Here is a 13,880-nt window from a genome sequence, read left to right as displayed (position 1 = left end):
GGATAATGTTATAGTTAGAGTAACATGTAAAAGTTTAGATTACATTGAAAAATACTATAAGAAATGTGAAGCAATCCACATGTAGCTATAGCTTTCCATTTCCAATGAGTGGACGGATTGTAACATAACTCTCCTGCCCCCCTGCAGCGCTAACAAGGAACAACACTAGCTAACATTAGCTTAGAAATGGAGTTCATTAACGTCCCTGAGAGTGCTGGTGAGTTAAGATTATTGCAAAGCATGTGAAATATATTGTAATATTGTGGTTTTAACTGGCTAATGTTAGCACTGCTGCTTGCTCGCGCTGATGGAGTGAAAGCCTGTGCACAAGCAAGAGGGTGGCTGCAGTTCACTTAACGACCACTGGTGTCATTAATGAGAAGGAATTTCTGATTCTTACATATTGCAACTTTAAGCATTTGTTCCTAAAGTTTTATACTTATACCACTATTAATATTACAAAGCAATGTCTACTCCTAATACTTCATGAAAAAAATGCATATCTATAAAGTACAGTAATACAATACAGTATTTCACAAGAAGAAGAAAAGACACGCAATTCTTTGTAGCAATGTTTTGTTTTTCTTATTTTCTTCCCTGGTATTCATCTGGTGCCCCTTAGATTCATCTTATGATCACTTGTGAGGGTCCCGACCCCCAAGATGGGAACCACTGAAAAAATTGCAACAATGTTAGAAAGCTAATTAGTTAACAAATGTCATCCTCTACTATGCACTGACTCGTGTGCAAATCATATGTGTGTATAAAATGAGGACATGATGGTTAGATGATTTGCAAGCTGACAATGTTATGACATCAATACAAATCAGTCACACTTCTCAAAATGAAAAATAATCAGACCCTGTCAAAAACTGCAGAGATATGAAATAACTTATGTTGAGTTAATCAAGTTGCAGTATGTATTGTGTGGGTGTGTTATGTAATCTGAAAACACAGAAGAGAATAAAGCAGAATAGAATAGAAGTTCAACACAGTGTGAGGTTGCAGCGAGTCAATGCTCTGCTCCTGCAAGGCCAATTAACACTTTACCGCCAACAGTACAGCTCAACATTAAATATTGATCTATCAATCACTGTTCACATTTATTTGTGTCTTCAGGGGGAGTTCCTTACCCTTTTTCACCATCTCTGCGTCTCTGTCTGCATCTCCAGCTCTGGAGTAAATTATAGGACACAATAATACTGCCTGCAGTTATAATTAAAGGAAGCAAATGGTGATTTAGTGAGGGCAGACTGGATCCAGAGATTATGTTAATTTTTAAAATAATATATTGTATAATGTATGCATGGTGAAGCTGTGTTATTATTTTACTTGAGGGAGGGTACACATTTCCTTGTATAAAAGACAATTATTGCATCTTGAGCCCCAAACTAATTTTTTTTTACAAATGGAAACTCCAGTAATAATTAAATACTACTACTACTACTACTACTACTACTACTACTACTACTAATAATAATAATAATAATAATGATGATAGAACAAATTACAAGAAAAAGTAAAACAAGCTGCCCAGAGCAGTTTTCATCAGCCATCTCCTATGGTGTCATTTGATTTTTTTGGCCATTTTTATGGTAAAATTAATGAGCAGTGAATGTGAGTATTGCCTGGAATTTCATTTCAGTTATGTTGTGTGTGTTCTTTGCCCTCAGAGCAGCTGTGTGCAGTTAAACTATGCCAAAGAAACACAATGCTCACAGCTACACAAGTTTGCCAGAATCTCTAAACCACCATGGTTACTTATCCAGTGTATCGCATGTCATTACACTGCACTACCACCATGTGGTCATAAGGCATTCATACAGTTCAAAGACAAAAAGAGAATTCTCATTTTTACCTTTAAAATTTATTTTCACACAGCATGTGATATTTTAATCACTTGTGCACAAGAGAATCAGCAGGAAGAAAACAGTATTTACACAGGAGCAGATTTACAGTCACATTTTAAAAAGATATAGCTACAATTAGAAGGATAATTACAATTTAAGCAGCCTGATTCATATTCATGAACTGAGAACACTTAGCTTACAGTTCTTTTTTTTTTGGAAATAATTTCTTTAGCAATCAATGTGCAAGTCAATGGGACCGAAAACCAGTTTCTGTAACTAACATTACTTATTTGGTGCGCAGTAAACTATGTTGTGAGACAGTTGGGAAACAGCTTTAAAGTTGCAAAAATTTTCAGTGCAATTATTTTAGCCCCATTGACTGTAGCATTGCTAACAATGTCCACCTCCAATATCCAAACCAGAGCAGCACATGTTTTTCCAATACATTTAAAGGATACTTATGATTAAATTGGTTACCTGATTGTTTCAATGAGATAGTCCACATCTATCAGGTAGTGATTCTAAGGTCACTAGCTACTTTTTAGGGTTAATCACAGGCACCTCTGATAATGGAAAAATGCCTTCCATCATTTTTTGCAGTCCATCATCTACGATGCTAAGATATCAGAGGCCTCAGAACAAAAACAAGTAGAACGTCTCTGATACTGATTGATGAGGAAGACACAACAGCAAAATCAAAAATGAAAGAAACATGAATAAATAATAGCATTTTAGACTCATATCTAAAAAGACTGACTGATATTTGAAATGCTCAACTGCAGAAAGTGTGCAGTTTACAGACACTAAGACAGCAGAGGTGAATAGTACTGTACATAGAGAACAGAATGAAAACTTGTCACATCACTGGGTTTGAGAAAAAAAACTCACAAAAACACATTTCAGGGAAGACTTGCATCCACAAAGTATGTATCTTATATGTCATGACTTAGGAATTACAAGGTGCTTAATTGTTTCCTTACACATGAATGGTTTACATTCACATTTCAGATGAGAAAAACCTTTTGTCCAAAGATTTCACATCACAATAAAGGTAGAAATCCATATGAGGAAATAAAATGTTCTTTTTCACTCCTCTCATTAAAGTGTTGACCTGTTTGCTATGAGACTCCACCAAAAATTCCAGTTTTTATTTCTCCAGTGTTGCACAGCTACTTAAGGTAACACAAATCAAATACTCAATGGGTAAACTTTTCATGTAAGGAATCAGAATCCTTGAGGAAAGAAAATGTATGTTGCAGCCCTGAAATAAAGCTAGGTCAGAAGATCCAGAGGGGAGCGTGCTGACGGCAAAGTAAAACCACTCATCAGAGGAAGCTAAAACAGCACTTAAGGCTACAGCTGCTTTGAGGAAACTGTCTGCACATCAACCAGATATTATTGAAACCAGAAACCAAGCTGCTGTACGTGACTGCTGACAGCACATCATTGACGAAAAAAAGAAAACACTATTAACCTCATTCTGAAATATCAAAGTTGTTATGAGTTTGGGAAATGGTGAGACACTTTTATTATTGGTTATGGATGTAACAGCTATTCTGCTTTGGTTTCTACAAGTTCCTTTTCAGTTAAAAGCAGAACTCTTCTTCTGTCTCTAAAGGGTGTGGATGTGTAGCTACAGTTTTTCTTGAAAAGCTTGGAGATGTATGCTGCCCTACAAAGCCAAAAAGCAGTAACTACTGTACATATTTGCTCAGAAAAATCATAATTTTACTTTCTGACATCTTTTTAATCATATGAAAATATTTTGCTATAAACAGCATGTGGAATTTGCAGAAAAACAACAAACAGGAGTTAGTGCACTCTTGCTAGTTAAGGCTAGCTGCTGAAAGCTAATTTAACCACTCCACTTTTTCCTACCTGTACCGTGTAATTAAAATCAAATGAATTGATGCTCTTAGTAATCATAGCAATTAAGTTTGTAATACCAAATAAATAAGGCAGGAGCTACATTTGATAATAGTAGAGAAAAATGGACCACCCGCTAAACCACTTCTGCTAAAAGCTGAGCAGACTAGCATTACATGTTACTTTAAAATCAAATTTGTTTTAAATTATATTTCAATTCATTAACTGGCTCAACTGTGCAAATGGGCAAGAAAACTGAAAGAAAACATTGTGTTTATAGATCCTGAGCCCTTTTTTAAAATGAATGTTAAACAGTTGAACATCTTCAAACCTCTAGGCAACCTCTAGAAAACGTCTGTAGTTACTGCTCTCTGCTTTTGTAAGGCAGCGTGAAGGAATATTGTTCACTCGTGATGCATATAGTTTTGGTCAGCAGATTTAATGACCACTGAAAACACTGACTGAAAATTTGAAATAATGGAAATACTGAACCCTATAGGAACCCTGTCAAAGGAGCATTGTATGTTTTACATAGAGGCCTCTTTTGTTCCATGAAAGTGTTTGGCAGTAACAGCTGAATAATAAGACCAGTTTCAGTAGTTATTTGGTCCTTGGTTAAACAGAAATGACCTAAAGAGCAACAGAAGAGACAAGAAAAACTGACACACAGGTAGACTCACACGTATTGCTGGTGAAGCAGGGATCTCCATGAGTACATCTTGGAAAAGGCTTGCACAGACCATTTCAGCAGTCTTCATTTTGATGTGCAACAATTAGTGCGAGGCAGCAAAGCTATGCGCCAAAATCTAGTTTTCTTTCTCAGTAGCTCCAACATAAATTTCACAATTTGCACTCAAAGCATCCATGTTGTCTTGAGCTGGACTGAGAAGAGGAATGTTGAGTACAGGAGAGACTCCAGGATCCATATTTTCACTTTGATTTGTATCACTGTCTCTTGTAGTTGTGAGAGCTGCTGTCCACTGCAGCTGTTCTGTGGTCCAACTGGAGACTTGAGAGGCTCCACTGAGGTTGTGGTGATCCATCTTGACCTAAAATATCAGTAACTGCATACAGTTTCAAAGACTGAGTGCAGTTACATCTAATTAGATTAAATTAGCCAGTCTCAGGTCCCAGATCCACTTTGGATTCCCATACAAGACTTAATTTACGAATGATTAATTTTGATTGGGCAAAGGCCAGAAGATGATTCATCAACGATTAGTCAGTGGACTCCATCCTCTAGAGATCCTTTGGCTTCCCAAATCTTCACAGTACGGTCACTGTTAAAACACACACACAGAACGAGGGAAAAGTTTACCAGTAACAGATCATATTTAACAGTATCCAACAAAACATGCAAATTATTGTCTGGGACTTACTCAGAAGCGGTGAACAGTTGGCTGCTGTTGGTGGCCATGCCGTTGATGGGGCTGTCATGTCCTCGTACCTCGCCAAGGGGTGCTAGCGTGTCGGCGTGCCAGAGGCGCAGCAGCCCTCCTCTACACCCGCTAAGCAGTACCGGTGAGCCTGGCACCATGCCCAGAGCACTAATCCAGTCTGTCTGGGCACTGACTGACTGCTAGAGGAAACAAAAGCCAACAGTTAGAGCTGGACATAAGATTAGTTCATTCTGTCTTCTTAACAAGTTCCTTCAGTTTATATTTACATATAAATATAGAAATCTGGGGAAAAAGCTGTGAGTGACAGAGCTGACAGTGTATCCCCAAGGCATGTACTGTTAACAGCTTGTGAATTACCTGTAGCAGCTGTTTACTGGCAAAGTCCCACTTTTTGATGTAGTAGTCTCTGGATCCGCTGTAGAAAATGTCTCCATGCACGGCCAGGGACTCCACGCTGTCCTGATGGGCGGGATCAAACGTATGGCTGGAGGTGACGCTACCCTGAGCACCTTCTGCCACCTCAAACATCTGGAAACACAAATATGTATGGTACATCAGTGATCTCTGAGGCAATAAAACCTCCTGAAATGGAAATGCAATTTAATTTGTGTGTGTACTCTGTGTACTCTGTGTGTGTGTGAAGTCTCTTACTTTAATATGACGGTCTTTGGAGCCAGTGAGCACAATGTCCTGTCCACTACCCAATTTATCAACAGTCAGACACATGACAGGTCCCAAATGGCCAGTCAGCTTCCCTGTGGACACAAACCTAAAGAAGAAAAAGACATTTTTTTAATAAGCTCTGCTTCTTAGAAATAGTTTGTACTACTAAAACTCTAATCTGTGTTCTAACTTACTTGCGGAGGTCCCACATGCGCACAGAATTGCCAGCAGCAGCATAAAGGAAGGAGCCAGAAGGGTTGAGTGTGATCTGGTTGATCTGACTCTCTCCTGGTGGGATGGATAAACTCCTGGCTGAAGAACAGGTGTCCCCTGTACCCACCTGGCCTGACGACCTAGCATACACACAAATGTTTAACACATATCTATTAGGAGCATTATACTTATACAATGTCAAGGTACAAAACTGTTGGAAAATAGGAGTGTGTACTTACGTGAGAGTGCGTATACACTTGGCAGAATCTCGTATGTCCCAGACTTTGATGTAAGCGTTGGAAACTGTGAAGACGAGGCTGGAAGTGTATCTGAGATATAACAAAAACAGGGAAATGAGACAAAATAATGAATTAATCATAACTATATCCAGATATTGCTATTACTGCTAAAGACTTCTGCTATTTCTTTAACAATATGTTAGTACCTGACTGAGACGACACTGCTGGGATGCTCTGCTAGTGACATGATCTCCTGACCTGTCACCAAGTTCCACACCTTACATGTTCGATCTGAGACACACAAACATACAGATGTGTGAAAATACAGGTTAGAAAATAGACCAAAAGACATTTTCAAAGATAATGCTGAGAGTTAATGTATCTTTAAGGCCAGTAATTTTAATGATTGCCGTAATGCAACAGCAATTTTACTGACCTTTGGATCCTGTGAAGAGCAGATCATCAGTGGCGTCCACACAGAGAACAGGTTTGGTGTGGCCCTCAGCTACATAGACGCACTGAAGTTTTGTCCCCCGGCTGTTCTTAGGGGACGTCACGGGGTTGATTACACCTCTAGAATACACAAGAAACAATCAAAGCTTAAAATATAGAATTCAATTTACTAGTCAGTGTGGTGCTGCTTCATAGAGTTTAAATGGGATATTAATAAGAGGGTCTAATCTAAGTAGATCTAATTTGTATTCTAAGAGTAGCCCAAAAGAGTCAAATGTAGACATATAACAAAATGAATAAAGAGATAAGGCTCACCTATGGCCTTCAAATGGAGGTGACTCGTCTAACCTGAAAAAGCAGAAAAAAGTAACATCAAACAAAGAGGTTTAACATTATAACACAGTTTAAAGGACTGAATAAAATCTTGAATTTTTTAAAAACCTACACACATGCTAGCAGAACAAGATCTGAAGATTTACCATGTTTACTGTCAATACAGCTAAAGCTAATGGGAATGTCATTACTTATGCAGGTATTTAATCTACATTATACATTTTTTATTTTATTAATACCAATCATTTAAACTTCTGTCCTGGAGATGGCACTAGATGAAAAGTTAGGGAATGGTTATTACAGTTCATCCTGAGGTGACCATAAACCCTATTTCATGGTAATCCATTCAAAACTTGTCATGACATTTCATGCAAAAACATGAATGTCAACCTCAAAGTGATGCTACAGAAAAAGTCAGTGGATGACCACCGCTGTTAGTATTCATCCTCTGGAGAACATGAATGCCTGTACAAAATTTAAGGGCAAAGCATTCGACAGTTGTTGAGATATCTCAGTGTGGGCTGACTGAGTGACTGACTTTGCATTGCTGTTGTGTTGATTAATGCTACTGCACACTTACATTGTTTTGTAGTCACTGCCTTTAGTTTTAGGCTCTGCTGTGCTGACTGGAGGTGTGTGTATGGGTGCTGGGATGTGTGTCGCCGTTGTTCCTTTCTCTTGCAGCTTCCTTCGGGTGAGAGGTGACCGCTCCAGCTGCCTCCTCTCAGTCCCTGTGGGTGACCTGGATCTAGAACTACAGACAGCACACATATCAGGAGTCACTTTATGCTTTGGTGCTAGTGGTAATATAAAAAGAAACATGCAGAAGGACTAAATCTCTTCTCTCACAAAACAACACTGAATGATGAACTTGAGCATTAATAGTAACGGGAGTATTTATCATTTCAGAAGAAAACTGTGGAGATATCTGTCCACCACAGAGAACTGTGGCCTCTAATACTTACATGCCAGCTGGCCTGGCAGACAGTGCAGATGGGGAAACAGTTTGCTCGCGGTCAGGCATTTGACCAGCCGCGTGACCCTGCATGTCCGCCAAGCCTTCCAGACGCTCTGTGAGGGGAAGCAAAGGGGCAGAGAAGTCTCCGGTGGGGGATTCACAGGATGGATCCCCGCTGCCAGCGTAAAGCAGCTCCATCTGGGTGGTGGTTCGTCTTCGAGCCTAAAGGGACCAGAAATGCTGTCTCACTAATCAGCTGACATGCAAGTCAACAGATCACTTAGTAACAAATCCAAAGCCTAAAAATAACGACTGTGGAATATTGTTTAAAAAGTTGTAGTTTAATAAGTACCAGTAAGATAAAATATCACATGTGATGCTCAGTACATTACCTTACTTCTCGGTCTGGATTCACCACATAACTTCATTAGGTCTGATGCCAGTGTGCTGAAACAAAGTTAGGGAAGCTCACTCAGTTATGCCAAACTGTAATAAGGTGACACAAAAGACTTGTGCTGCTGTGTGTAACTTAGATCCACTGACATTAATCAACTGTTTTATGGTTATACTTGATTGAATCTGAGTTTTTTTTTTTCCTTCTGTATTACTAAACTATTTCTGAGTTAAACCACAATCCTGAACTTCATTGGCAGCTGTTTTCATATTCAGTTAATCAAAGAATTTGTTTCTCTGTCCCGTCCTTACATGACTGTAAAGTAAGTATTTTGCACAAAATAAAAACATTTGATGACATTGCTTTGGACTCTAGGATACTGAGGTGGGCATTTATTAAGTTTTTTATGCTTTATAGCCCAAATGATCAACTGATAATGAAAATAATTGTAAGTTGCAGTCCTAAATATCTGCTTCCACTGTGTAATGAACTTCTCTTGCCTCATGGTCCATTCACACAGGTGAAGACCTCTTCTGAGCACTGTTTCAAATATTGGGCAACTTTTAATTTGATCAATTTATACATGCATGTTCATTGTGACATCATATAATATTGTCAAACTTCAGGCCTAATATGCTACAATTACTGCAAACACCCTAAAATCAAGGCCTTCAAGGAAGTGTCACATTACTCCTTACTCCTTTTTTCACAACAGACACTCTTTCACATCATAGCAGGGAAAGCACAGGTGGCTCTAATAACATTAAACAATGGCTTGTTCTAGTCAGTCGGGTCCGTGAATCAGCATGCACATGACAAGTACCCTGACAGTGATACAACTGAATGGAATGCAGCCTTAATTAGCCTTATTAATTACACCTGTGCTGTTCCTTCTATGACATGAGAAGGACTTAATTACTTTCTAAGTTTCAGATAACATCTACAGAGAGTTTTTAATGTAATAAGTTTGTATTGGAAGGCTGTGTTTACCTGCCCTCTGTGGCTGGACTGGGGGTGGACTCATCACTGCTGCTGTCATCTCCATTCTCTGCATACACACAGACACACACATTAAGTTTCAGTTTGACACTCACTTAGCAAAGCATATGTGCATTTTCCTTAATAGTTTGTCCATAAACACGCTATATTTTCTCAAAATCATGTTAATTATGCTTAACTTTTTAATTGCTTGTGAGATAAAAAAGCAATTCAGAAATATTACAGCACAGTGATGACAGCTTTAACAGTTTAAAACAAAGTCAGGGGTCACCAGGTTTAGTTTTACATAAAGGAAGACAATAAGGGATCATTAGTTTAATGCAACTGAAGGCTACAGTATCTGGGTATTTGTCTGGTGTGAACATGGAGTGAACAACAGAAAGAAAGAAAACTATAGAACCACATGGATGAAGACAGAAAATGAAAAGAGGGAGACACACAAACTGCTGTGTACACAAGGCTTGGGCTTTTGACTCATGATGCAACTTGGATTTTTTTGCTGTTAAGTTTTAGTGACCAAGAACCTAATAAAGTGGGACTGACTAGCAGGTGGGGCAAAAGGGGGAACTTAACACAATACTTCATGCACTTCATTGGCAGAGTTACTGCAAATGGGTTAGTTTTTAAATGGACTGTTGGCTGATGCACAATACAAGATTTATTCACATCCAAAGCAGTTTTAATTCCTCAAATTTAGGAATGCATTTCTTTATTATTTTCATCTGCTTGTTTAAGATTTGTATGTCTAAATATAATTAAGAGGTGTTTTTCTAGGTATCTCATCTGTTACATTTTGTAAAAAAAAGTCAAATGTTCTTCAATCTTGTAGCTTAATTCCATAGTTTCCTTTAACTGGGTGTAAATTTAGTATAAATCTTGAAGTGTGCATGTGCCACGCTCTCTCAAACACAGTCACATGACTACATATCTCTTACTCACCTGGCGACAGGTAACCTAACTCTGAGTTCACACCAACACAACAGAGAAAACAAACAGAAATCAAATCAAAATCAAACCCAAAGATGAGAAAAAGGGTTACTCTTTATTTTACAGGCTTATGAATATTTTGAAGTAAATTAACGTATTCTGCCCAACAACAACAATCTTCTCCTTCAATTCTCCTTACATACTATTACAACTGAAGCCTGTAAAATAAAATGCAGTCATATGATGAGAGAAAAGATGATTGAAAAGGTGATTATGATTTACATGCTCAGACCGGTATCCACACCAGTTTGTTGGCATTTCCTACCTTGCAGAGCGCTGCCCAGCAAGGCGTCCAGCTCAGGGTTGATCTCAGCTTTCTCCTTCAGCATGTGAAACAGCAGCTGGTTCTGGGTGGCGCTGTTGATCTCTGTCTGTTTCAACCTGCCCTCCATCACCTTCAGCTGGGACTCCTTCTGAGCCGCCTGCAGACCCTGACAACCACCACCCAGCAGAAAGGTTACCAATGGAGTTGCGACTACTACACAGCTCTGTTAAACTGCCAATATTTCACACACAGAGAGAGAGAGCTTAAAATAGAAACAGGCAAACATAATGAAGACTGTCTTTGTTGTAATTACTTCATTTGTTCTGTCTGTCTTGTTCTTTGCTGCTGGGTTGAACGCATTTCCACACCGGACCAATTAGCTTTCATCAAATTATCTGATCTAATTTAAACTTAATTTAATCAAGTTGTTCCATTTAAAGTCTCATTAAATTCAATCATATAAAGGAGCCATGGCGACAAATGCAAGATGATAAGAGAAATTGTAAACAAGCTGCAACTCACAATATGCATTAACAATGAAATCTAAAATCTAATTCATATAGTTAATTTATTTTAAAGGCGTAAGTGTCAAACGAATCATTAAAAATTAAATCTGTGTTATCTTGCAGTTAATCTATAGTGAATAGGAATGTGTTGAAACATGTTTAAGAGTTTGAATAAATTGCATCATACAGACAAATAAAGACACTCTAATAACATTAAGTCAGTGAAGGTGGCAGATACCTTATTGAGGGCCATCGTCACAAAGTGGTCCAGAACGAAGCGGGCCTCTGACAGATTACAGGAGCTTATCACTGCGGTAACATCCACTGTGTCTCCTTCCTCCTGTAGCACAGAGTAACAACACATTCATTCAAGTGGGATTATAAGAGTCACAGGATAATGTATTTATGTGTATATATATTTATATATATATATATATATATATATATATATATATATATATATATATATATATATATATATATATATATATAATTAAATTGTATGTCAAAGCGATTATATTTTAATTACATTAAATTCTTATATGTTAGCCTACGTAAATGACAGTTAGCTTATAGTAGCATCAACCGATATTTCCCTCTTCTCTTTCAAAACTGTACACTACTAACTCTGAAATATTTGTACATGTTTACACAGTCATACCTAAGATTATGAAGGGTTTACAGTTGAGTTTATTATAATATTAATTATTTTTAAGTCTTTGCTAGCTAGCACATTCCTCAAGTTTTCATGCAACCCAATTTAGTAAATCACTAATTTGAAACTAGCCAGTAATTACTAAGAATTGAAAAAAACATTTACTTGGAATTTATTTGTTGTATCTAGATGGTAACCCTACATTTGTGAAAACTATTGCTAGCCACTTCAAAAAATATCTTTGTCTCGCTGTTTTACGGTGCGACAACACTTCAACACAGTTAAAGTCTGCTCAGGTTCAGGCACAGAAACCACTTGGTTAGGGTTAAGAAAATATGATGGTTTGAGTTAAAATAATCACTTTAAAGGTTGTGTGGGTTAAAGTAACTACTTCTTTACAAATCTCGCGAGAGTTTTTGCAAATCTTAGGTTAGCATCTAGAGACTGCCTAGCAGCTAGCGCATTCAACAGCTGCAACTGAATCCTAAGCCCACACTGTTTCAACAACACTTAAACATGCTTTTCCAACATGTTTTGCATGCATACTTATGTGTTTGTGCAAAACAGACTGCACACACAGGTTATTAACATGAATTACATACACATATAAAACCACATGACATTTTTGCAGTGCAGTCAATGCTACCTGAGTTGAGTACTGATAACAACATCCACACTATTTCAGAGCCACTTTGACAAACAGGCATTTGTCAAGCAGTACAGTAACGTTCCGCACTCTCACACTTTCTGTCACTGGCTATACAGAGCAAATGTTCAAATAATACATACAGTTACATTAATGAACTGCTGCTCACTGTGCCTTGTTATGCTGAGCTAAACTTTTGGCTGTGTTAATGGGCGGCCCTGCCAGTAGCTGTTGTTTTATTAAGCCATTGTCGTTCTGACAACTAAGCGCCTGCTTGTTTGTCAGAGTGCAGCCCAAAATGCTGTGGGAGCTGTCAGTGGTGCTTAACTGTGTAATTATTTCCCTATTGTTCGCCTGACGGTTACAGTCCAGTACAGGCCAACACTAGCTAATGAGGTAGTGCTTTGTTATCAGTTAAGTTTGTGTATAAATGCATATCTACTGTCTTAATTCCAACTATGTAGGCACTTACTTATTAAAAAAAGTACTCTGTGAATATCACATGCTGACCATAAAAACCTTTGCTTTCACACCTACATTCACATAATATATTATGAGTAATTAGATTCCTGAGATCCTCCACCACCTCACCTTTGCCTCCTCCATCTGCATGATGTTGGCCTGGCAGTCAGCAATGCTGTCATTGATGTAGTCGATGTTGGCGCTCAGAGACTCCAGCTCCTCATTGAGGGAGGCCAGGGAGCGGTCGGCATCCGCCCCCTCCACTGCCATCTTTTCTCTCTTCCTGGACACTCGCTCCCTCCGCTTGGTCAGCTCCTCTCTTTGCTGGGGGGCGGAGAGACAGGGAGGAAAGGAATGAGGAATTGAAATGTGGCACAAAGACATCACAAGTTTGAGCACATACACCATATTTCTAAAGCTTTCAGTGGCATCTGGCATTTTTCATTTCTTTTCCAGGGTTGAAAACATAATTCTCCTTGACTTCAATCTGTACCATGACCTATTACCTTCAGCAGTCGGTTCATATCCGTCTCCATGTTAGAGATGGTCATCCTCTGCATGATGATGTCAGTGACGCGTCTCTCCAATGACTGCCATTTGGTCCTGGCTGTCCGGTTGAGGTAGATGCTTCCCATCCGTACTGGAGAACTCCTGAGGAGGGAAACTGCTGCTTTAGGACTCCTCAAACAAACATTTGGTCGTAAAATACACCATTGCACACAGGTACTGTACATAAGCTTAAATGCTGCACCTGGCTCCATTGGATGGGGACGCCACCGAGGACTGCAGCCTTCCCAGGCTGGCTCGGTGCGACGGCTCCTGAAGAGGTTCAGGTAAGCTGACCTTCCTGGTCATCTTGCCTGACACAGGCCTCACCTGCCGTCTGAGAGCCGTCACCTGATACAGTTCACGAAGCAGGACATCAGAGTTAAAACAGAACAATAAACAAATTTTAAAAAACAAAGTTACTGTCCATAGCGTCCCTTCCTCT

The 13,880-nt window shown here is 38.8% G+C and overlaps 1 protein-coding gene across 3 annotated transcripts in view; it reads right to left on the bottom strand.

Moving 5' to 3' along the window:
- Nucleotides 1-2,052: 2,052 nt before the first annotated feature.
- Nucleotides 2,053-13,880, bottom strand: part of LOC128353338 (kinesin-like protein KIF21A) — a 36,612-nt gene continuing 24,784 nt past the window's right edge. For 2 of the 3 annotated variants that reach the window (XM_053314025.1, XM_053314027.1), the window contains 18 exons: nt 13,641-13,786; nt 13,396-13,540; nt 13,019-13,213; nt 11,365-11,466; nt 10,621-10,786; nt 9,360-9,417; nt 8,368-8,422; nt 7,983-8,197; nt 7,598-7,771; nt 7,000-7,032; nt 6,668-6,804; nt 6,438-6,522; nt 6,232-6,321; nt 5,974-6,132; nt 5,768-5,885; nt 5,474-5,644; nt 5,096-5,295; nt 2,053-4,996 (listed from right to left, as the gene is read on the bottom strand). In XM_053314025.1, coding sequence (XP_053170000.1) covers nt 4,939-4,996; nt 5,096-5,295; nt 5,474-5,644; nt 5,768-5,885; nt 5,974-6,132; nt 6,232-6,321; nt 6,438-6,522; nt 6,668-6,804; nt 7,000-7,032; nt 7,598-7,771; nt 7,983-8,197; nt 8,368-8,422; nt 9,360-9,417; nt 10,621-10,786; nt 11,365-11,466; nt 13,019-13,213; nt 13,396-13,540; nt 13,641-13,786 — 2,307 coding nt within the window. In that variant the 3' untranslated portion in view covers nt 2,053-4,938. The remainder of the gene's footprint in view (nt 4,997-5,095; nt 5,296-5,473; nt 5,645-5,767; nt 5,886-5,973; nt 6,133-6,231; nt 6,322-6,437; nt 6,523-6,667; nt 6,805-6,999; nt 7,033-7,597; nt 7,772-7,982; nt 8,198-8,367; nt 8,423-9,359; nt 9,418-10,620; nt 10,787-11,364; nt 11,467-13,018; nt 13,214-13,395; nt 13,541-13,640; nt 13,787-13,880) is intronic. The other variant, XM_053314026.1, reaches the window with a different exon arrangement.

Source organism: Scomber japonicus, chromosome 23 (genome assembly GCF_027409825.1).
Source record: "Scomber japonicus isolate fScoJap1 chromosome 23, fScoJap1.pri, whole genome shotgun sequence".
Classification (NCBI taxonomy): domain Eukaryota; kingdom Metazoa; phylum Chordata; class Actinopteri; order Scombriformes; family Scombridae; genus Scomber; species Scomber japonicus.
Note: the sequence above shows the minus strand (reverse complement) of the source record. Positions and strands in the feature narration are given on the sequence as shown.